The sequence below is a fragment of the Anoplolepis gracilipes genome, chromosome 1 (assembly GCF_047496725.1).
Source record: "Anoplolepis gracilipes chromosome 1, ASM4749672v1, whole genome shotgun sequence".
Classification (NCBI taxonomy): Eukaryota; Metazoa; Arthropoda; class Insecta; order Hymenoptera; family Formicidae; genus Anoplolepis; species Anoplolepis gracilipes.
The window spans coordinates 18,033,228-18,058,608 of NC_132970.1; the positions used below are offsets into that span (position 1 = coordinate 18,033,228).

The 25,381-nt window shown below is 30.0% G+C and overlaps 2 protein-coding genes across 3 annotated transcripts in view; one reads left to right on the forward strand and one right to left on the reverse strand.

Annotated features, from left to right (window-relative positions):
* LOC140672821 (short neuropeptide F) lies at nt 1-18,687 on the forward strand. Of its 2 annotated transcripts, none has more exons than XM_072905268.1 (4): nt 1-125; nt 7,164-7,265; nt 11,246-11,427; nt 17,150-18,687. In XM_072905268.1, the coding sequence occupies exons 2-4, from the start codon at nt 7,169-7,171 to the stop codon at nt 17,213-17,215; spliced, it is 345 nt and encodes a 114-aa protein (XP_072761369.1). In that variant the 5' UTR covers nt 1-125; nt 7,164-7,168; the 3' UTR covers nt 17,216-18,687. The 2 variants fall into 2 exon arrangements, with proteins under 2 accessions (XP_072761369.1, XP_072761374.1); XM_072905273.1 differs by having other exon boundaries at nt 11,249-11,427.
* The window catches only part of LOC140672785 (uncharacterized), a 16,478-nt gene continuing 2,676 nt past the window's right edge, over nt 11,580-25,381 (reverse strand). The window contains exons 4-15 of the mRNA XM_072905195.1: nt 24,913-25,057; nt 24,151-24,350; nt 23,910-24,016; nt 23,408-23,629; nt 22,773-22,982; nt 22,384-22,686; nt 21,897-21,995; nt 20,959-21,344; nt 20,267-20,381; nt 20,005-20,169; nt 19,358-19,536; nt 11,580-11,614 (exon numbers count right to left, since the gene is read on the reverse strand). Coding sequence (XP_072761296.1) covers nt 11,590-11,614; nt 19,358-19,536; nt 20,005-20,169; nt 20,267-20,381; nt 20,959-21,344; nt 21,897-21,995; nt 22,384-22,686; nt 22,773-22,982; nt 23,408-23,629; nt 23,910-24,016; nt 24,151-24,350; nt 24,913-25,057 — 2,156 coding nt within the window. The 3' untranslated portion in view covers nt 11,580-11,589. The remainder of the gene's footprint in view (nt 11,615-19,357; nt 19,537-20,004; nt 20,170-20,266; nt 20,382-20,958; nt 21,345-21,896; nt 21,996-22,383; nt 22,687-22,772; nt 22,983-23,407; nt 23,630-23,909; nt 24,017-24,150; nt 24,351-24,912; nt 25,058-25,381) is intronic.

Consider the following 25,381-nt stretch of genomic DNA (forward strand, 5'->3'; position numbering starts at 1 on the left):
AGCAGCTTCCCATATATATAAAGGTTCCCTAGGTATCGCCACACTTCGCATCATTACCGCCGTAACGTGCGAGCCACTCAATCTCCGCTCGTCATCTGAGACTAACGCTCAACAATTCGAACGCGGTGAGTTCGACGATTTGTGTCCCTATTGTTGCCTCTTCTCCCTATTCTCTCCTGTAGTTTCATCTCTTTTTTCGATATCTGTATACGCGCGCCTGTTGCTCCAAGTTTGCATTCTGTGCGTGTAAGGAAAATGTGATTTTGTCGCAACTCGATTAAAAAATTATTCATTTTACTATATGTAATGCAATGAAAATTTTCAACTATTTTTTATTACATATTTAGCATCGGATTTAATAGTGCACTGTATCTAACGAGTTAGATTTGTGTAATATGCAAATTGTATTAGAAGTAATTGCAAAATACAAATTAGATGGCATTATACTTTACACTATGTAAGGTAAAATTACTTTTTCATCCTTGTTTTTCTCGACAATAAAATTTCGTTATACTTGTATATAATTGTAAAAGTTATTTGTATACATTTATTAATCTATTAATCTATTAATTTTACCTAATTAAAGTATTGAAAAAAATTGTCATTATTAAGAATAGTTTATTCTTTCGATATGAATTTTATAATGGCATTGTAATAAATGACAAATAATTGTAGTTATATATTCTTGTTTGTTATAATATTTATAATATCAATCACGATGAAACAACTATAATTTTTTAATATTAGTTAAAAGATTCGTTTGATTTGTAAAGTTTCCATTTAAATCGCACATCATAAACCAGTTTCTGGAAGGGTTGATTTTAGATCGACTTGTGGTACATACGTTTTCTTCTCACGTTTTAGATTTTTTTATTCTAATCTTTACTTATGAAAAGTGTAATTTTATCTAATAAATATTAATCAATTCATCTTTATTTTAACAACATTTAGGGATATTACAAATTTATAAAATATGATGTTCTATCATTTAATTTCACCTAGTTAATGTCATATTTTTTCCTTGGATCGAAACGATAACAATCATTTATAAATAATCGATAAATAAATAACTACTTTAGTTTTTCACATTTTAATTAATTTTTATATTTTATATTTATTGCATATAAAATGTGTGAAAAACATATTTTCTCATATTTTAAAAAATTATTGCACGTCCACCTTTTAAATACATGTTTTTGATTTTTTTTAAAGCTACAGAGTAGTCTTATGTGTGTGTGTGTGTGTTAATATTTATGCAATATTTATCGGTGATAGTTTTATAACTTTGTATTTATAAACTATATAATTTATGCATTATATTTATATATTATATATTAATTATATAAAATTGTTCAAATACTATATGTACATATATATATTTATATATATATATATATATATATACATATATAGTGTTTGAAAAATTTTACATAATTAATATCTAATATAATATATAAATATAATGAACAAGAGAACATACATTGAATTATATTATTCTTTTGCGCGACTCAATGATGATACATAATCGCATTGCAAGATTAATGAGTTTTAAGCTGAATTTAACTATTTACTAGTAAAATAAATCTGTTTCAGAAAATTATATCCTCTTATAATATAGAAACATAGGAAAAGACTGAAATATTTAGTTTTATAACATTCTACTGATATAAACAACAATATAAACATTTAATTTAAGAGCAATTAGACAATTTTATATAATTTATAAAAGTAAAATTATACAAAAAAAACATCATCTATAAAAATATTTTCAATAATTCGTATAATGGTATAATTATTAAGAATATTTGAAAACAAAAGTTATGTTTTTACATAATTATTGCCAATTTTTTTTCTCTCTCTTTATCATTCATAAAATCAACTACTAAAATCTAGATCAGAAGTAGCAAAGTAGCGTGTAATTACTGCTTTACGTTTAATCGATAGCAGTTTAAACAAAAAAAGCTTTACTCGCTATAAAAATTGAGGCATGCTACCTTTATGATTATGATGTACGTAATCCATTGAAAATATATCGATCGCCCGATAGTCATTGTTCTTTTTTATCACAACGTAATGGGTGATAAATTATTAACGTAGGTCAAAGGTATAAAACAAAGGACAAAGAAAGATTGATATCCTGTAGAATTATGCAGGTTATAATTGGTTAAATGTTCAAATTATATGATGATTTGATTAAACTTGCATAATTATTTTCAATACATATATGCACGCGTTACATTACACGTGTTTAATGTGGTACAGACCGTTATTGTTGTTTTAAATTTCACGCTTGAAGTTTAGCATTATTATGACATTATTGTCGTAGATATAATAATGTAACAATATCGTAACAATATTTCCAATAGTTCGTTTATTTGATGCGATCCTTTATTTATAGCCTCAATAACAGAAGTGTTTAGGGTCATTTACACGAACATTACGCATGAAACGACAAATTTGACTAAAAGGAATTAATTACATAAACTTTGAGCGAACGAAAATGTAATTTTACAGTCCTTTCGTATTAAACATCACAAATTTTGACATATCAAAAAATTTTACCATTCTGCACATTATTATTTTCACGTTTCTTTCATGACTGTACATTTTTCAAACAAAATATTAATTTTAATTTTTTACATCGTATCACTTTTTTTTCTATTATGCTATTAAGCAACTCGTGAATCAGATATTTTAATATTTAATTGTTAAATAATGAAAATGTATGTGTCTAAAGTTTTTTCCTTTTTTTCTCTCTTTCTCTTGAATATTTATATCATTTATTTTCATCACAAATAACAAGTTGCAAGTTTTCAAATCCGCTTCTCGCATAAAAAGTAGTTTCTGTTATGTTCTGTTATGTTTTATCAAACTTCTCGACCAGGGAACACATGTATTTGAGAGTTAAATATCGGTACTATTGTGTAACTAAATTTCAATTAACTTATACGTTACCTCCGACGCGTATATGTCATGCGAATCTGATATAATCAAAGTCACTTGGGCTGATTAAATTTTTGTTGTATAATCACAGTATCGGTAATCAAGTAAGAAAAGCATCATGATAAAAAAAAATCGAATAGCTTGAAAATTTAACGGGACAGTAAGTTTATTGTAGAAAGCTGAAATATTGATACGAAGTATTCGTTGCATGAGCGAAAATTTTTTGAGGCGCTCGAGAGAAGAGCTTTTAAAATTTAATTCCATTATGTACCCCAAATCAATAACCCGATTAAGTCGACTTATCTCGTTATTGCGCAACAAGTTGTGCTCCTTGCCATTGCGCGCTTATTAAGATGTTTCACTAATTAACGATTAATTAACGCAGAGAGCAATTATCGCGATCGTCACGCGAAGACCGGACTTACGAGTATGATAGTAAATAACCGATTTTTTTATCACGATGCTTTTCTTACTCGGTTACCGATACTCTGATTATACAACAAAAATTTAATTACCTCTTCCTCGAGTGCTGGCAAGTAAATATATTAAAAGTCCTTCTTGTAAGTGGTGTTGCGCACACAAGGGATCTGCACGAGCAAAGGATAGTCGGTGAAGCAAAAATATATCGTTTCATCGTCTTCAGCGGTACCTGGGTAAATAATTTATGTCCTTTAAAAGCCTGCAGCACATTCCGAGTAGAAGGATAGGCAATTATTGTAATTTTTACCCTGGCAAGCATGGCAAGCAAATTGCTGTTAATCAAAATTCAAGGGTATAAAATATTTGTCTATATGTATTAGTATTATCTGTTAAAAAGCTTCGGAATTTTCAGGTCACGATTTAATCACGTTTGATTTTTCGTGAAATTTTCATCATTGACAATAATAAAAAGAGTTTCTAATATGCAAATATTTTTTAATTTATAAATTATGTCAAATTACTTTTTAATTTAAAATATACATTTTCTTATAAAATCTTTAAAATATTCAAGAATTTCGAAAAAATTTACAAATCTTATCTTCTTTTTCACTCTCTACACAAACTTGAGATTTTTTAAGAATTATATTGGTTTACATAAAAGCTTTAGAATCGTGATTATTGAGATTATATTAAATGAAAATTCAAAATTTGAAACTAAAAAAATAGCGCGCTATTACATTTTCAATAAAGACAAACTGTCTTGAAATTTAAACCAATATGCGCGGAGATTTAAAATCTTATAAAATAACTTGTGTATATACCGAATTGTAGTGCAGCTGAGAAACGCGTTATTTACACGTTATAAATCAATTAAGCATAAGGGCGTATTATGTCTGTCTAATACGTATGTGTATATATATTCCCAAATACCGAATATCATGAAGCGATTAAACGGATTTGGCCCGATAAATGTGGTGTGAGTAATCAATATGTCATATGTTGTAACGCGCCCATAGAATTGGCAATGAATTGAGATCGACAATATGAGATCCATCATACATCACAACAATTAAAACTGCACCGACGTAAATTATGTTGAATTTCTGCATATTCATACAAAATTTAAAAAAAATATCTCTTTGACAAAAACACTTGAAATGAAAAATATTTTGAATATATTAAATATATATATATATATATTCAATTTCAAATTGTATAAAATTTTCAAAAATATTAAATACATATTTTATATTTTTCTGAATTTGTTATATCTTTTATTTAGTTAAATATATAATTTTAATTTTGCGTAAATAAATAATTAAAAAATTCAGAATAAGCGTTATACAATGCATAAAATATAAAATATTAAATATTACGTTATTTTCATTATTTTTCTGTGCGATTTTCTCAGTTTGTGGAGAAAATAATATTGTATAATTTATTCATAATATAATTTGTATTCTTGAATAAAAAAGCTTGTAATCTTTTCTTTAGATGAGTTACAATATTGTTTGAATGTTAATATGTCTTTACATTAATAATCTGAGAATTTGTAATGAATCTTCAGAGAGTGATAAGGGAATGGGAGTTACATTTGCATTAATGTAATTTTTATCTTGAGTAAATAAATTGTAATATCCATACATTTGCGCGAAAGATAAAAATAAAAATAAAATAGAACCAAATATACATATTTGTCGGTGAAGAAATGTTAAGGGAAAACTTATTGTTTCGGATAGTTTATTATGCAAATATGCAGGTAGTGCATATCTCTGAAATTTCATATCTCGGCTTACGTATATAAACGGTCGGAAATGCAAATTGCATATGGCATTGGCACAGGTGTTACATATATATGAATTGTCCCGTGGCGGCGTATTAATGGGGGTTATATCTCTGGATTACGCACACTGTAATAGGTGCGCGATATCTGTGTACATATATATATATATATATATATATATATATATATATATATATAATATTGTATATATATTATATAATATAGTATAGCTTCCTTCTGAGTCACGGTATATAATTTTATAGCGGTGCATGAACTGTCTGGAAATAAATTCGATGTAGAAATGTCACATGTTCATGCGACGATGTCGTTAAATGTGTCATCCAGACTAACGTTGCGCTAGGAAAAATTAACAGACATATTTGCACTTAATTCTACAACCGCGTAATCCGTGCACGTCGTTTCACGGTAGACGCGATCGGCCCCTAAGAATAATCATAATTATAATTCGATGAATTATTCAGGAAGCGTGGGATCGATGGGGCTGACGGGGTTTTTTTCCTACTCTCTGTCACACTCGAGCCATTGCACGATATAAGTAGTAAGATACCTAACTCTCTCTAGGTACTCTCTAGGTACATAGAAATATGTGTTGCTCGTTAATATTTTAACTTTGATGAGACTGATAACGTGACCCCTTGTGAATCGAGGGCGTGGGTGCGCTTTAACTCATACTTTAAAATGAGTTGAAAGATTTTCTCGATAAAATTACGCCCTTGAAACATTATTTATTATCTGTTAGTAGAAAATTAACTATATTTGTGTCTAACTATTTTGCAAGGAATTCATCGATGATAAGACATAAGCTGAAAAATTAGGATAAAAAATTCTAGTCCTTTTAATAAAAGTTGAAAAGATTAAAAAAAAATAATACCCACACTATATATTAGTTTTAAAAATTGAGAAAATCTTTCGATAAACGATGTAACTTACGCGAGTTATGTATTTCTGTAAGTATAAAATAATTGCTCAGTCTTTTAGTTTGATTGAATAGTGAATATCAATTTCAATAAAAAAATATCTTTACGGTATAAATTGTTTTTTCCTTAAATATTTAATTTAACTTAAAAGGATTCACAGATTAATGTTCCATTAAAGCATGCATCTATAAATTTTACATTATTCATTAACCTTATTTTTTCGTCGCAATTTAACATTTCTCTTGAGAATGAAAAATATCGAGAATAGCATTTTTAAGGAAAAGAACGCAGTAATCCATAAAAAAAGAGATCCAAGATTAATAGTTGAATCATACCTTTCTTCTTATAATTTTACATTTTCTTATAATTTTACATAAATATTGACCTGATTTAAAAACAAGTCAATTGTAAGAAACTACTTTACTCGTAAAAAGAAACTATTTCACGCTAAAGTAAATACAATAAAATAACTCAAGTTAGTAGTTAATAAGGTTGACTTGTACAATATAACATAATAAGAGACGCGAAGTTACCAAGTGACTCTGAAATGAATATTACATTTTGGTGGCTCTTTATGACAGACAGAAAGATGATTTAGCGGAATATTCGCGATAAAATTATTACAACGACAGTTGGGAATTTTGTGCTTCTAAAGGCAACGTTTCTTGCATCGGTGGTGTTATTCAACGGTAAAGTCTGTATTCGACGAATGTTACCGTAGGCGATCTTGAATTTATCTTTACCACATTTGTCAAACGTCCGTGACGTCATTATGTCAAAAGTGTCGTATATAATTTTTGGGGGTGCAAAACGCATGCAAGGAGAGCTCTAAAATGAATCAAGCAAGTAAAATGAAATTATATCCATTGCATTTTATCGCACCGAGTTATTTTGCAGTCGAATTGTGAAGAGATATTCGACAATCTTCTTTATTTTGACAGTGCAAAAAACCGTTTATTGCGTTACGATTAGATAACACGATTGACACATATGAGCGCGCACTCGACACATATAAGTTTGTTAGATTATGCGAAATCAACCATGGAAAATAAATAGGAATCCACTTTGTTTGATTGCAGAGGATATGAGCGCCATGTATGCTAAACGCTGCGCCGCTCTCGTTTTTCTCGTTGTGATAGTCGGCCTCGTAAACGCCACCGAGAATTACATGGATTACGGAGGTAAGTTACCATCTCACGTTTCTCGAATAAAATTTTCAAATTGAATTTGAATTATTGAAATTTTTTCTAAGCAATGGAATTGTCAAGCAATCAAATTCTTCTCCCTCTCTCTTCCTTCTTCTTCAAGCATTAATATTAAATGTAAACAATAATTAATTGTAAATAAAATCAATTATTTTTAATTACTGTATATCCGTTCCATCTTTTTTGTAATTAATTTTAAAATTGATTCATCGGTGAAAAAAAAAGAGAATTATCGAATTATTGACGAAAGCATTTGCATTTTTCAAATTGATTTTGTTAAAAATTGATTCGACGAGCTGCGTAATTTTATTCGCATTATACTTCTAAGTGATGCTACGATCTGTGAACGCTATATACTTATGGATTATACGTTATTTTTTTAAATAAGCTTCTTATATCTTTGTTGAAACTTTGTTTGAAACTCACCGCGTTTAATAAATCCGTGACACCACTCAATTCTTATAAAGAATATTTCTCGCTTCTCTGATAAAACTCCGTGTTCTTCTGAGTTTATTTCCACACCGTATTATAAGTCTCATTAAAGTTTTACTCTCACTTGGCATGATAACGCGTTTTGTATTCCATTACCGGTAATGCCGTGTATCAACGCGAGACCATCGCCAACCATCGTCGTTTACCACTACAATAATTAATGATTCCAAAGAATGGCTTATTAAGCTTCCAGCTTCTAAAAGATGATTATAGAAAAACATAAGTTTAATTAAATTTTCGGTCACATTGCACTAGCTAATATAATAGCTAACATGTCACGTTATATTTACGTGAGACTATTATTTTTTTATTTTTACATGTACGTGTGCAGAATAATTTACTCGGTAACATTCATATATCATAATTCTCGTGTCATAATGCGCAAAAAGTCTCACAACTTGCGAGCGTAGTTTTAACGACCCATATATATAATAAATTGTTGTAAAATAAAATATTAAAATGTTAATAGAGACAGTTTATAAAAAAGAGATATATAAATGATTAAAGATATGAAAGACATTTAGCGATGTCTTTCATATGTTTTGAGTAAAAAAAGTTTAATTCTCTTCCATAAAAAGAAGATAAATAGAGTAAAACAAGAAGAAATAATCGAGATTGGATTTCTTAGGGAAAATGTCATTTTCGGACAGAATTATTTGTTAGGATCTTTTTATCGTACATAGACATTTATGATCGATAAGCTTAATAAAAATATGCGAGACACATTAACAGATTAATATGCAAAATTGAATATTAAATAATATAAGTGAATAGCTTAAGTAATAATTTTCGCAACAAAATTTAAAGAACTAAAAAGTTTTACTCAGAGACATATTTCGGGAAAAAATAAAAACTTAAATAATCTTTAAATTCAAATGAAAAGAGAGAATTTAATATTATTAATGTTTATTACAAATATAAGATATTACCTAAATTGATTGAAAAATAATTCTAATTTTCGATACGCACGTGCGATATTAAATGCGATACTCTACACAAATCGGACGTCGTTCACAGACATGGGAACGTAGTCCCTCAAATTATTCATATCTCTTCGTTTATTGACAGAAACGTGGTTGTGGTCCACAGAATAATTGGGGATTAAATATTATTCACGTCGCGTACAAAAGATAGACTTCGTTATAGTCCGACATCGATCGTCCCACGTGTCATTTTGCCCTAAATTCCATGCGCGATCAGTCAAATCTCTTCATTCAATAAAATCCGCTCATAAGAAGGTCGTGTTTCTGACGCGCAACAATCTCTCTCTCTCTCTCTCTCTCTCTCAAAATGATGTCGTCACGACATCGTCGTTCCCGGACGAGTTATCCGTTAGGATCTTTTTGTCGTACATAGGCATTTATGATCGATACGTTTCAATCGTGTAGCGACTCATGCATGGACGAATTCAAATACGTGATATTTTTTTCCAATAAAAGCGCTCGATCGAGCGGCACAAACTTTGATATTAGTTCCGCTCGGTTGTAGAGCTCGGTTTAGTATATTTTGATTAATCATTTTTCTATATTTTTTTTATATTTTTTCTTACATTCAAAGAAGAAGATCGTTTTCTTCTCGAGACGATATTTCACAGGTTCAATGTATTATTTATCAAAAGCGCAGAAGAAGAAGTTATTATATGCTATTTAGCTTCGAAAATAGTAAAATTTAACGTAACACGATCCTCATTATATAATATATGCAGAGAAGACAATGATAGCTTTACGATAGTCAACAGGTGTGTTGCATAGCTCAATCTACATTTAAATACGTGCTATCAATTTTATTTTATTTTTTTTTTATATTAATTTGCAAAACCACAAATTTTTTTTTGCAATAAATCCTTCTCTCGTATTTTTTTTTTTTTTTTTTGCGAACTATTTGGCGAAAACCTATTGCGTCGATTGTGTGCACGAGCATTGCGGTTTTCGATGAAAAACCACATGTATTTTACATCGCGCCACGGCGCTTTCGAATTTTATCACGCAAGTTTTTCATAAAGTTCAAAAGTGCCTATTCAATTGGAAAATAGTTATCTATTTCCCTTTGTGGGATATCGAAACGTATGGGAAAATTCTATCGTCTGTATTCTTGTAAGGTCGACAGGTGTACTCTGTTAAAATACAAAATCGCCTTTTACCTTCTATCAAATCGTTATCTGAAAATAACTAGAGAAATATATATATCCATTTTTTTGTAACATAAAAGTATATAGTATTAAAATTTATATTTCTCTTGGTATTTTCATAAAATAAAATAAAACGACAAATAAAAAGACAAATAATCCAAAAAAATTCTTTTCTCTATTTATTTTCAATATATGTGCTTTATGTTAAGCGTGAGAGAAGCTATATGAAAAATAATTTCCCACGCATTTTATGATTAAGCCCATTGTTTTCCATTCAGACTTATTGTCTTTAAAAATTTACGAGAAATTATTTCTGTTCTGTAATCTCGTAAAATAACTTACAAAAGCTATATTACTCTCTCTCTCTCTCTCTCTCTCTCTCTCTCTCTCTCTCTCTCTCTCCTTCTCCCTCTTTCTCTATTGATATTATACTTATAATAAAAGCGTCAATAGTTGTGAATACAATGTAACAATATACGCGTATACGATATGATAAATGATACATCGGATAACATCGTTGATGAAACATTTTTTTTTTCATAAGACGATCTATGCGAACTAATAAAAGTAAATAGTTGTTATAACGATGGTTGCGTTATATATGATAGCATAGCTATATAAACGCCCACCAATTCGTATAGCTTTACGCTCTTATACGGAGAACGCTACTTATCGTAAAGCATTTTAATGTCGCATAAAACGGACGTACTTGTAAAAAGCGTCATACATTCTCTCCATTTTCGCATAAAAAATAGATGCGCGCACACTTGATTTACATTTTTCTGAAAGAATCGTGACACCTGCATATGCTGGGAATAAAAAATTGCGTGGTAGCACTTCAAAGCTCAAGCTTCATCAATAATAAATATTTTTTTTTCTTGTATGTTCAAAAAAATATCGTAAGATGGATACCATAATGCAAAAATTAATCAAAACAAAATTTATTAACGTTTTTAAATCGTAATGCCGTTATTTCCCAAGACATGATTAAAGTATGATAGGTATTTATTGATTTTTCGGCAATAGAAATAAATTTCGATAAAGTTTCGTTGCTAATGACAATCAAGACATGATCGTAACATGATGTGATAGCCGATACATCATGCGTGTCAATACGTGCGGGAGATTAAACTCTGACAAAACGGGATTTACGCTAATACGTCAATATAATACATTATACTGATATCTTTCACGATATTGCGATAGTATACGTGTGATGTGGAAAAGACACGCGTGTTCCAGCGTCATTCATCTATCTAATCTCTCCTGCCGTGGATAATTGATGATTGACGATTGTATATATATATATATATATATATATATATATATATTACAGAAGAGATGGCAGAAAAAACGCCCGTAAAAAACATCAACGAGCTCTACGAGCTTCTGCTGCAACGCAATGCGTGGGATAACGCTGGCTTCGGAGGCATCCCGTTGGAGCACCTGATGATCCGAAAGTCGCAGCGATCTCCGTCGCTGCGTCTTCGATTCGGTCGTTCCGGACCGCACGTCTCCGTAAGTTTTTATCATTTTCGATCTCGCACAAATATATGAAAAATAAAACTTTCCCCAGAAAATGTCACTGATTAAAGCAGTGACACGAGATTTCATCAAAGATCAGCGAGTATATCGCTCGTCTTCAATGAAAACACTTACACCCTGCTCGTCCATCTTGTCTCACTGGTATGACAGTAAGATTTCACTGAAATGTCATTAATAATTAGACATATTTGACAGATGTAGTTTTTAAAGATTTTCTTATTTATTTTAAATTGTGATTTTTTTTTTGAGAAGCCTTTTTTCACACGCGCATGTCTAAAATAAAACTTGCTATTTTATATGATAATATATATAAAATGGATTTTTTAAATACGCTAATAAAACATAAAATTACTATTATTAATTCTTTCAATGAGATTTTACTGATTTATAGTGCTATAATTATAATTGAGATCAGTAATTCATTATTTTTCAGTGATACTATATTGATTCTATTTAAAAAAATGATAAGACATAAAATATCTCAAATATCGCAAAGTTTTATCTCATTTGGATTCCGACATTATATATTTCTAAAAAGAAAAAAAAACATAAAATACTATGTGCTTTTTTTATTATTAAAGGATTATGTTAGTCTTTTTTTATTTTCAAAATTATACGAGTTTAATTTTGAAATTGATATATGGTGAAAATAAGTACACATGTTTCATCTCAATGTGTAAATTCTGAGAGTTGTTTGTTTCTGTCTCTAGTAATGTTTTATAATACGATATACCCTTCAGGAGAATTTGATGAAACATTATGGGTTTTGTATTATGCAAAGAACCAGCAAGACTATACCAACCATTTAAATCTTAATGGATTCTAAACTAAAGTTGGTAACCTTGAACTATCAGATGTGTGAAATACTCTTCCACTTTAACAAATTAAAAAATTTTTCATTTACAATTAAATTACGATATTAAATCCTTCAAATTTTGTATATACGTTATATTTGCACTTGTTTTATATGACAGAATTACATATCAAGTACGATAATTGTAGATTTATGAAGGATATTAACTTGAATAAACTCACTGCATTTTAATACCTTATTTAAATTTACAAAGAGATTTACGCAATTTATACACCGTCCAAATCATTAAATTGATTAAATATGCGTTTCAGGTAAGATTAATTCTAAATATATGTATATTTATTAAATTTTATACACTCACTACTTTGAAAAATAATAAGTTTGTACTTTACGTGCGGATTTTAAAATTAATAATTTTACTCGGTTATTCAAATAAAATAAAATGAAATTTAATAAATTGATAATAATATAAGATATAATAAACTATAATATAATACTATAATAATTAAAATATAATTATACAATTAATAATGATAATAATATAAATATAATAATATGATTGATCGCGAAGACAGTCTAATATAAATGAAAATTAGACAAGTTTTTTGTAATTTAGTGATGCAAGTCCAGCACGTTGACAACAATGCGAATATATTCTCTTAGAAATAAATACGTTTATTTTGCCTGAATTACGGGATTACTTTTGTCTCCAGAGTGCGCGTAGTTTAATTCGTAATGCTTTTCGCAAATCCCCTTTGCATTCTAATCTTAATGTGGTCATGTATTCCCTGGGAAATTAATTTTCTCGTAATTAGCGAGAGTAAAGCAACTCTTGCGAACCAAAGAGTAGTCGCGATGTGCATGCAGGTTGTTTCACAGGATGACATGACAGAAGTTATAACTCGGTAATTAGAAAAATAAGGAAATGGGAACAATATCTCTCGAGTATTTCGATGTTTTAAAACTAGAATATGTCAGATAGAATCATGATCTTATTGTCCTTTATATAGATAGAAAATATTAGTTTGGCCTGATATCGCACTTACTTTTTCTCGCACTCTCTTTCTGTCTAAAAATCAATTTAAAGTCGACTGTCCATCAGCAAAAATTTCATTTCTTAACAATGCCATTTTTTTCTGTTTTTATATTATTCTGACTTTATTTATTATTTTACCATGTATGATATTTTAAGAGCAGAGATGTGCATTATTTGAAATAGATGCATTTAAAATATCGAAATACAAAATGTAAAATACCTATTTTATATGTTGCATTTAAAATGTTTTCAAAACCATTTTACATTTAAATGGTTTTCATTGCCTATTTTTTATTTTAAATGCATTTTCTTACAAACTCAAAAAGTAATCGAGATATCAACAATAATTTTAAACATCAATAAATCAAGATATTTATGCAACACTGCATTGTACTTGTTCAATATAAAATTAATTCTAGATTAAATGTTTAATAATTTAGTCATTGTGTGCGTACTCATTGCTACCATTCATGCAATGTATATCATGCAGTAAGGCCAGGATGCAGATGCAATTTTACGTAAAAAATAAGAATAGATAGTAAGATCTAATTTAATAGATCAATAGTAAGAAATGTAGATAACAAAAATTAATTAAAATAAAAATAAATTAAAAAATAAATTAAAGAATAAATATAGGTAAATATAAATAAATATATATAAATAAATAATATAACAAAATCTAAATATAAATATTTAAAAAACTATTTTTATTTTAAAAAAATGTCTATTTTCCATTTTAAATGGATGTCTAAAAATCATTTTGTATTTTGTATTTTTAAATGAAAATGTCCCAACTATTTTGCACGTTTTACTTCAAATGGGTTTGGACACCCATTTTTCCCTTTTTTGCTTAAGAGGTCGTTAAAACAAACAAACCGTCCATTTTTTTACGATAAATTTTGTAAAATTCTTTTGACTCTACATTCACATGAAAGCATGAAAAAGACTGTTCTGCTTAAAATATTTCAGCACAATCTAATAAACAATTTATCTCTTAGTATTTGTTAATATTCATTACTTGTGCAATGTAAATTTAACGATACTTGAGATTTATTAAATATAAATCTCGGAAAGATAATACATGAAAGAAACTGTAAAAAGTTCTCTCGCTTTGAGTAAATCTTTATATATATACATATATTAATATATCTAACATTTCTCGTTTAATAAAATGCCAAGATAAATATTCAACGAAGTAATTCATTTCCTTTTAATATACATGAATTTTAATATAAGAAAAATGAGCAAATTGCATTTTATACAGATAAACGTACATGTGCATAAAATGCATTTTATCCATATATATGTTTAGCTATATAAAATGTAACTTACTAAAAATATCTTTATCATACGCATATGCTCAATTTGAGAGGAATGCAATTTAATTTTCTTGAATTCACTCACGCGCAACTCGAAGAAGAATGCGTTTTAATAAATCATTTTACTCCCATCTTTTTTATATCAACTTTATTTTATTACGTTTATGAAACATTATATGCATTCTGCAAGTATGTATGTATGTCTGCAACAATTTGTAGTACATTTGCTGCTGAAAAGCTAGCGATATATCGGGCAAAGAGTAGATATGGAATTTTCGTCTTCAAAAGCCTGACGAAGTAACATTATGTCGCCTTGTGCTCGATGAAGCGCGCGACCTTTTTCTAACAAAGGTACATTATCACGTCTGTACGTCGAAGAGAACGCTTTTCCTGTGGCCGGTACAACACAGATATGTATAAAAGAAAGCACTAGATTTAATCGCGCAATAGACAAGCCGAAGAAAGACCCGATGTCTTATCTTTTCCATAAAAAATCAATATAAAAATATTAACATCGATTTCTCATATTCAAAGTTACGTCGCAGTAGAAGGATTTATATTCCTTTCGATTTTTCAACTATCTATCTTAAAAATGTATTTTTACTTATAAAGAAGTTAAAATCACGCGTATCTTTTTTCTGTCTCAGTTAATTTTAAAATAAATTATAAAAGTGATGTTTTATACTTATTTATATAAGACTCTCTTTCGGTACTTTATTTATTCTGTACTTATATAAGATATTTCCTTCCTGGGATTCGCGTAAAAAAAATGATAGCCAACGGTGAAAAATCACGAGATGTTTAAGCATGTCGAAATTACAAACGATCGTAATAATTTAATAGAACGAGCTGAAATGTTCCAACAAAAAGAGATGAGCGACTGAACTTTTTTCCATGGATATAGTTCACGCAGTTTGGATGTGTTACAAGGGGGAGAACTCTTCTCGTTCCACTGAATTTGACAATTATCTCCTGTTTGGCAAAAAGTTCCCCACCGAAGTACGGGGGATGCGAACTTATTGTTGATATTGTCGGCAATCATGACGATGATAGCGTGACACGTACAAATTTTCAAGAGTGACGTAACGCATTACTGAAATTCTTATCTGTATTAGCAAACCGCCAGCAATATCGATTTGTCAACGATTTCACACATAAAAGACGCGTTTTTCCTTCCTTCTTTATAAATATGTATTGTTAACGTTTACCTACAAACTAACAAAATAACGTAGAGTTAGTGTATTTTATCATTGATAAGTAATGGTTTTAGTTATAACACTGAAAACAGAAATTTTACAGAGAGGAGAGAATAAGTTGGTGGCTGGTTTTTTAATGAAATAACTCTCTGATCATTAGTAAAAATTTTGTTACTGCTTTAATGAGTTGACATTTTTACTGATTTAATTTATAAATAATTCATAATTTAGCAATGATATGACAAAATTGAAATAAAGATGCTCATTCATGTAGACATAATTAATAGTCTATTCATATGAAAAATATAATTCGGATAAGGTATTGAAGATGTGTAAAATTACATAAATTATAATAACAAGGAGGAAGATATTTCGTTGATTGTGAGATGAAAATTAGGTTCCATTTTCCTATTCAATCATGCACAACTTCTTCCCTCTAATAAGATCATATTAAGTGTCATTATGTATTTTCGAAGGAGAATTTTTTTTATATTCGTTACAATCTTGCCAGGTCTTATCAAATTATACTCGATTGTCAATCTTGTGTTAATTGACCACACGCGTATATATATTTGACCTTGCTCTCTCTTTCTCGTTTTATATGTATATACAGTCATGGTTTGGGCAACTTGAATGCGTTATCAGTACATTAAAAATTATTTGTATTTTCCTTGTTTTGTGCTTTAAAAAAGAACATTGTTTTGTTTCTTAAAATTTTATTGTATTTTTGACACCCTGCAACTTGGTAAAAAAATTTGTCTCAAAAAATTTAAATCAAGTTCCATAAACTACAACATTTTGCCTACAAAATGCTTTTTTTTGAAAACTTTCCTACAATTTTTTTTGGCCGAGATACATCATTTTGAAATTAAATTTGTGTTTTTCAAACATGTTGTCGATACTGTGGGCGAAAAATTATCGCAAACGAAAAATTAAAAAAAACATTTTAAAGCTTGAAATTTCAGCTTTAAAGTGCTATCGATAGTTTTTTTCAAATTTTTTCATCTTTCTAATATTTATATATTAACAAAATAAGAAATACGGAAAATTTAAGAGTGCCTAATACTTTTGACTATGGCTGTATATGTATTTTTCTAGATCACGCGCCGGTAATTTTACATTTTATTTTTATACTTTATAGCGCTTTCTCTCTTCCTCTCTCTCTGTCAGATTTGATAAACCGACAGACGCCAAAAGTACTTTTCGTCGGTTAAATATTCTCTTGGGCTTCGCTCGGCATTAAACTCGGGCCAAGTGAATCGCGACAGCGCACAATTAACCGGATTTTCACGGACAATTAAGTAATTCGTATCCTCGCGGTGTGTTTCAGGCGAGGGCCCTGCCGAGACCCGTGGGTGCGGCGGCGGCGGCGGCGGGATACGAAGACAACAATTAATCGACGGAGCTGATCCAGGGACATCTTTCCAATTCGTTCTTGATGAAAACGCGACTACCCTCTCTTGTATAAATTATGTATAACTCGTGTCTCGCGTGCGCGTGTGCGTGTGCGTGTGCATGCGTGCGTGCGTGCGTGTATATGTGTGCGTATATATACTTTGTTCGCTGACCGGGCTTCCCTCTCTCGCGTCTTTTATCCTTTATTAAGAAGAAACAACTAATTTTGCGCAATCATGATTGTGCAATCCGGAAGGATTTCTTAATTAAAAGCGAAGAAAAATTCTATCTTCTATATATTATTCGTTGCGTTTTATTTCCGCGCGCGTTAATTAAATTTTAAACGACGCGCTCTCGGAACTGACGTAATCATTTCGCCTTGTACGAGATTTTACGAGACGGATGATTTATCTCAAGAGACATGTTCCACGCGTTTAAAGACACTTTATATTTGTTTTCGTATTAATTGCGGGCATTCCGAATGATATTGATTCTCCACGTCGGCATTTTACCTCGCCGTTTTCATTAATTAGTGGCAGCGCTGTAGAAGGACACTTGGCCTAAGTCCTTCATTCGATGTGGGGATAACAATCTGAACGCTTCGAATCGTTTACAAAAGCAAACTATTCCTTCGTTTAATTACGCGCACATCGGCATAGAGACGTAGAAATAATTTGCGCCCTGCGCGATGACACGCGGGATGTCCCAGACTTTCCAAGCGATTTACCGACGATGTATACTAAATAAATTTCATTCGTTTCAAAATTGTTGATTTGTTTCAAAATTAAAATACAATCTTTTAACGATACGAGAAAAAAAAATGTTAATATTTAATTTGTAAACATTTATAAACATGATCTTTCCATTATCAACATCTATATATTTTGATTAGTAAATTTTCTCAAGTTAAATTTGTATTAAAACGATTAAGACATAGAATTTTATTGCCCATTTAGGACGAGATCCATCAAGAGCTTTGATGATTGGTCCATAATAAATCATTATGTATCGATCTTCCATTGAAATATTCACAGAGAGATGAGAATTTTTTTTTTATGCGCGTGTAAAATCTGAACGTCATTCAGTACTTCTAAGATGACATTATAATTTTCAACAGCTGGCCTGTTGGTCCATCGATCGAATAATAGGCGTAGTCTTTCGATAAATGTGCCAAATAATATGATCGTTGTATCATGATAAAAAAAAATGATTCTGCACTGTCTACAAATATACACAGAGCGGACTATAAAACTGTTATAACAATTTAAAGATCTCACGCGTATTATGAGAGCCGATCGCAAAATCATTGGTGCATGTAGGATTGGGAGACTGACGATTGAAATATATATGTGTAAAAAGAATAAAAAAAAAAGAAAAAAATATGGACTAGTTATTATTCGCCGCAAAAAGAGGGTCGCGTCTCAAATGTGTGAATATGTCAATTTGCAAAATTAAAAATAAATTATTATGTAACACTGTGTCACATTTATTCCTCTGCAGCAAATGTGTTCTACAAGATTCTTGATTTCCCATAAATCCCACGACGGAATGCTTTCACACGGATGTAATGCATCGTGTCGATGCATCTTTATAATTCAATGATAATTGCCTTATAAGATAATAACAGTTGGATTTTTTTACATATCATTAATAATAATTTAAATGAAGGAAAGAGACCAGAGAAACACTTAATTCGCGTCATTAAAACGATTATCTTCTCCTTTCTAGATTAAAAAGTCTGTAAGCTTAAGAACTATAATAGACACTCCCCTTAAAGCTGGAATTAAAAACTTGCGGTGGCAGGAAACGGTTTGCGCGAGTTTTTTCATAAGATAAAATTGCGCGATCGTATATTTTTAAATACATTATGCAAAATTGAGAAGAACGCAAACTACTTTATAGTAAAATCGCGATAGAGATTTTCAAAAGTTAAAAACACGCTAGAAAGAAGAGTTTGCCTAAAAAAACAAGCTTTGGTATACGATATTTTAAAAATGCATTATATATATTAAAAATGAATATTATATATATTAAACAAATATAATATAATTCGACTATAGAATTAAACTAATGCGAGCCTATTAGATAGATACAATAGGAGAAAACGATAACTGTGTAAACCACTTATTTGAAACGTGCTGACCTGACAAACGAGCAGATTCTTTTGATAGATTGCACCACTTCTTTATCCTCATAATTAAGATCTCCGACATTCTTCAATTCTGGTCTTAAAAGAACTTGACTTCGAACACGTTCCAAGGTGATCGATAAAGGTATCGTTAATACCTTTGACCAATTCGTTGCCTCATAATTAACCATAAACTGAAATACACAACATAATTATTTACAATATTTAAATTTATTTTAAAGAAAATTGAAATAAAGATTTTATAGAATTGTACAAATTTCGGAGAACTTGTATATTTATCGTATGATGCTCTAAGTGCAATATTTGAAAATACATTACAATACGTTTATAAATTCTCTCTTTTGACGTCTTTTTTTATAATCGTATGAACATTTTATTAAATTTAGAGTAATTATTACGATGTCTTTACAATTTCGGTTTTTTCATGCCTTTATCATAAATAAAAAAAAATATTTACAACATATAATGTATATATATATATATATATATATGAATTATCAATTTTGATATCCACTAGAGCAATTTGTTTTGTTTATAATATATATATATATATATATATATATATTATAAGCAAAACAAATTGCTCTAGTAGATATCAAAATCGATAATTTAAGATTAGAGGGTGGAACTTCTATTACTACCTGATCAAAGCACGTATCCTCGATATGAAACATCAAATGTGTAAGAGGCTTTATGATGGGTGAAACTTCCGGTAGATTCATCAAATCCATTTGTCTGTTTTTGTCATTGCAACGTAGATTATTTAGCACCCAATCAGACGCTCGGACTAGATATTCGTATATAATCTGACATGTAAAATTAATCATTTATGAATATCGATTTATTCATTTTCTACTGTGGCAAATATATGACTTACATTTCCAGTATCGTCATTTTACTCACTTTTAAGGAACACCGTCCAGTATTCGTAAACAACAATTCATCCGTGTAAGTCTCAATGACGCAAGTCATGTTCTGTAATTCTTTGCTCCTCGAAGTTTGATCTTCTCTTCCAAGGCTGTAACAAAAAGTTTTTGCTCAAACAAAATAAAATAGTAAATATAATATTTTCAATTAATATTAAATTAAAAAAGTTATAAATGAATTACTAAAGTAACTTAAGTCTCATTTTGTTAATTATTTAAATCAAATTTTGCAAGTTTCAATCTTTCAGAGATTTTACGCACTGATGACGCTAATGTAATTTAAATGCACAAGAGAGTGTAAATATAATATATAATAATATGTATTATACATACGTCTTAATATAAAACATGAGATGTAACAATATAGTCTCTAACAAGTGACAAATCTCTCCAAATAATTTCTTTAATATTTTTTAAAGTAACAAACATATAATTCTTTGCAATAATCATGTAACAAATTTTCGATAACGAATAAATCTATCATTTCAAGATCGATGAATCTTTCTTAAGAAAGAGCAAATTTCATATAGTTTTTTTTGTAAATAATGCAGTTTATAAAATTATTAAAAAAATCGACTATTTCCAACTGCTAATCGAAAAGTATCACTAAGTTAAAAATAATCAGGGATAAAGATGAATTAATTTCTAGTCTTTAAAGAAAGGACGCACCTATCTTTTACGAGAAGCACGAAGGAGTCTATCTGTGCCGTGTGCTTGTTGTCCTCGTCGATGCTGCAAATCGCCTCGGCGAGGGCCGTGGCGGCGGTCGACCTGTCATAAGGATTGAAGGGGCTCAGCTCGCAGCTAGTGTCTCCGGAACTCGGTGTGCTACGAACACCGTTCCTTTCGCTCTTCGCGGACACGTCCAGGAGGCCGGAGTACAGGGCGGCGCACAGTATTTGAAGCAACACATTACCACCGATCGGTCGACAATGCGCGGGAATGTTATCGTTGAGCGCGAATGCTGTACGCAAAACGGGAGTCGAGGCTGTCACGTAGAGCTCGGCGAAGCAACCGATCGCCAGCGACATGGCTTGATATATGCTGGCACCTGTCTAAAGATAATTTTCAAAATTTATATGATGTGCAGCCATTGACAAAATTATTAGGCACCCTTAAATTTTCCGTATTTCTTATTTTGTTAATAGTATATAAATTCTAAAAAGATTTAAAAATTTTTTAAAACTATCGATAGCACTTTAAAGCTGAAATTTCAAGCTTTAAAATGTTTTTTTAATTTTTCGTTTGCGATAATTTTTCGCCCAGTATCGACAATATGTCTGAAAAATACAGATTTAGTTCCGAAATTATGTCTCTCGGCCAAAAAAAATTGTAGGAAAATTTAAAATAAAGCATTTTGTAGGCGAAATGTTATAGTTTATGGAATTTGACTTAAATTTTTCGAGAGAAATTTTTTTACCGAGTTGCAGGGTGTCAAAAATACAATAAAATTTTAAGAAACAAAATAATGTTCTTTTTCAAAGCACAGAATAAGAAAAATACAAAAATTTTTTAATTTACTAATAACGCATTAAAGTTGCTATCGGTAATTTAAAAAATGTTCTGACACAGCGTCTTGCATGTTACATGCGATGCATTGTCATTACTTTCGCAGCTTCTAGAAGCACCGCGACCACCGGTTGCATCATGTTCTTCAGAGGCTTTATCAATGCGTTGAGCCAGGGTGGCCTCGATTGATTCCACACCTTTAAAATAATAAATGAATTATAATTAGCTACTTGATGCATTACTAAATCGTTACAAATTGCATAAAGTAAAATTGGGAATTTTTTTCTAAATTGCCTTTATCAAATTATATACGCGAGAAATCTGAGAAAAAAATTTTCTTTATATAAATAAATAAATATTATTTAATTCGTTTAAATGTCAATTTTTAATATTAATTATTTGTTTTATATTTTTTACATCTATCTACATTTATTAAAATTTGAATATATTTATATTATCTTGTCTTTGTTAAATATGGAGATATTTAAATTATCAACATATTAAATCAATTCAAATATTTTAATGAGAATTCGTATAAATTTATACGATTAAATCTTCCAACAAGATTTTATAAAAGCACACGACCTGTTGTCTGTCTAGATAATTGGACCAGTTCGGATCCTGCTTCAATGCGGGTATAATTACACGCTCTGGTTCGTTAACGGTTACCACTAATACATGAGACAAGCTATATAATGCCAAAGCCGAAGTTATTTTTAGCGATTTATCGCACGCTGATCCACTGCATAAAAAGCCGCCGCAACTCTTTTCGCCCTTCTTCGATTTGTCAAGTGCGTCGCACTCGTCCACTGACGTAAAGCCCACATTTTGACGTACTAAAGTCTTTAGTAACATCTTTCCCACAGCGTAATCATCCATCGATATCACCTGCGAGAAGAAAAGAATTTGATGATAAGATGTGAGATATCTAAAAATAAAAAGAGCTCTTAAGAGAAATTACTGTTAGTAATTACTTTCATCAATTGAGGCCAGTTAGGTTGAGGCTGATGTCTCATGACATTCAATTCAAGAATGACGGCTTTATCGTCGGATAATGTTGTCATATCGGCTAGAGAATCAGTCGCGTCTAATCCTAATAAATTCGGAGCGCATATTAATAGCCAAGGAGCCGGACAGCGTCGTGGTCGCAGTATCGCCAAATTTTCCAATCCATGCCGAAAGATCTGAATAACGTAATTACTTTATCGTTTAACATTTAAAAAAGTAATTTCTTTATCGTATTAAATCTACACATTTCAATATCGCGCAAATTTCGAATTTAATCGATCAGTAGCGTTTTTTTATCTTTCTGTGCGTTGTCTGTATAATTTTAAATTACGCATTTTAATTTACATAATTACGTTTAATAAAAATAATGTATTTTTTTCTATGTTTAACTTATTGGAGAATATTTTAAAAGCCTGATACTGTGGAGAGACCCGATACAATCGTTTGAGTGCTCTATATAATTTTAACATATTAGAACACATTTTAATTTAAATAATTACATTTACTTAATTGATTTATTTAATAAAAATGTGTGTGCTTTTATTATTATGTTTAATTGATTGAAAAATGTTTTAAGAGCCTGATATTCTAGAGACCATACCTGATACAATTCTTTGAGAGGAGTGCCCCTAAGTAGCAAGCAGATTAATAATTCATTACATTTCGCATGTATATCTCTTATCGCTGTAGGTAAATTACTCGGTCGTGTACCTATCATTCCATCACCATCGACACATGCGCCTAAAGCTAGATATCCCGTACAGCAGAGCACATTAAAGGCGTCCGACCAAAATTGTTCTGCTCGCGCCACTGTCGGTCGACCCTGTAGAATTTTATTATTTGTGTTTTTTAAATTTATTCTACCTTACTTAATCACACACAAATGACACTCGAGCGTTACACTTTAATACATTGCAGACGAATGCATAATGCATGCTCAAATTATAAGAAAACAGATCAATCAATAAATTAATTTCGCGTTCGTTCAAACGAGTTTCATTTGAATGATTCATGGTAACAATAAAGCATTCTACACAGAAAAAGATAAAAGAACAGAATAAATTGAAATATTAATCGAAACTAGTGATATATCGCGGCCTTACATGAATAAATCGTGTCGTTATGATAGATAGGGACTCGTTTAGCATTTCTGAAAATATACGCTGTGCCATCTTAGGTGAGACTGTGTTCCATAAATCCGCCTTAGTACCTGAAAATATTAGCATATTCGTATTTTGCAAATGTGATATTGGAACGTGTTATAAACCTGTCTCTATAAAATACCGTCTATTGAAATTCAAGTACTCGGAAAAAAACGTTAGGAAACCAAGTGTTAGTTTTTACCTTGCATATACAACCACCACATCTGTATAACGTAGGAGCATCGCTCTTTTTCAAAGAACGGTTTGTTATTATGCCAACTGAGAGAGTCTGCTTCGTTAAGGATGTACAAGGAAATTAATCTACAGTGTAGATCGAGCAATCTCTCTGCCACGGCTTCGGCCATCTCGTGAAATGCTTTGTGAGATTTGTTAATTTTTTCACTACCAAGAGAAAAAATAATAGGATTCAAAAGATTATATAAAAGTTATTTGACTTTAAATAAGTAAAAGAGCTCAAGAAATGTTCTTTATTATTATTAATTTAATCTATTATTAATTTTAAGAAAAAAATAAAGATTCTCTTTCTCTCCAGTCACATATATATATATATATATATATATATATATATATATATATATATATATATATATGACTATATACTATATATATATATATTTTTTATAATTATATGTATATATTTATAATATAATTAATTATTTTTATTATTTTTATAATTAATAATATTATGTTATGTAATCTAATTATAAAATGTGTGTTATATAAAATTTATTCTGCCTTTTTTATCGACGATATGCAAAATTTTATTTTGTATTTGAAAAAAGATGGTAGATTATTAGGGAAACTTTGTGTGATTGAGATAAAAAACCTATTTAAAATTTATTTTGCGGATATTCTGCCTTAAAAAAAATTTTCTATATATAATTTAAAAGTAAAAAAATAACAATCAATTAAATGCTGAAACTTTCATAATGTAAAGAAGCACCTCGATTGAGAAGAAATCTTTCCTTTTGTATGTTGATTGTAACACCATAAGCAATTTCGTATCAGTGCTGCTGCACCCAAAGTTGCAGTGAGTACAGTGAGATCGGCGTGATCCAAGGATTCTTGAATCAACATATGTAGATGTTCTGAAAATGGAAAAATAAGAGAAGCACCGTTTTATCTCTCGTTCCTTCTTTTAAGTTTGCTTTTACAAAATCGTGCACTATCAAAAAATTATCCAAGTCAAACACAACTTTCTGGCTGAGTGAGATAGATATAAAACAAAGTAAATTAAAAGAGGGCTATGAAGTCAACAGGGAATTTAATTTAAGATCTAATTTAAGATCTTATGATACTATTCCACCAATTCGAAAGGAATCTTTCAACATGAATTAAACCTCTTCGGGATATAATACTTCGTGTATATATTTCTTACCCAATTTAAAATAATCTTCAAAAATAAAAATATA

Excerpts from the sequence above, each read along its gene's own strand:
- LOC140672821 (XM_072905268.1), top strand. The coding sequence starts at position 7,169 with ATGAGCGCCATGTATGCTAAACGCTGCGCCGCTCTCGTTTTTCTCGTT. Across the intron at positions 7,266-11,245 it reads GAATTACATGGATTACGGAG|AAGAGATGGCAGAAAAAACG; the intron begins GTAAGTTACCAT and ends TATATATTACAG. Across the intron at positions 11,428-17,149 it reads GTTCCGGACCGCACGTCTCC|GCGAGGGCCCTGCCGAGACC; the intron begins GTAAGTTTTTAT and ends GGTGTGTTTCAG.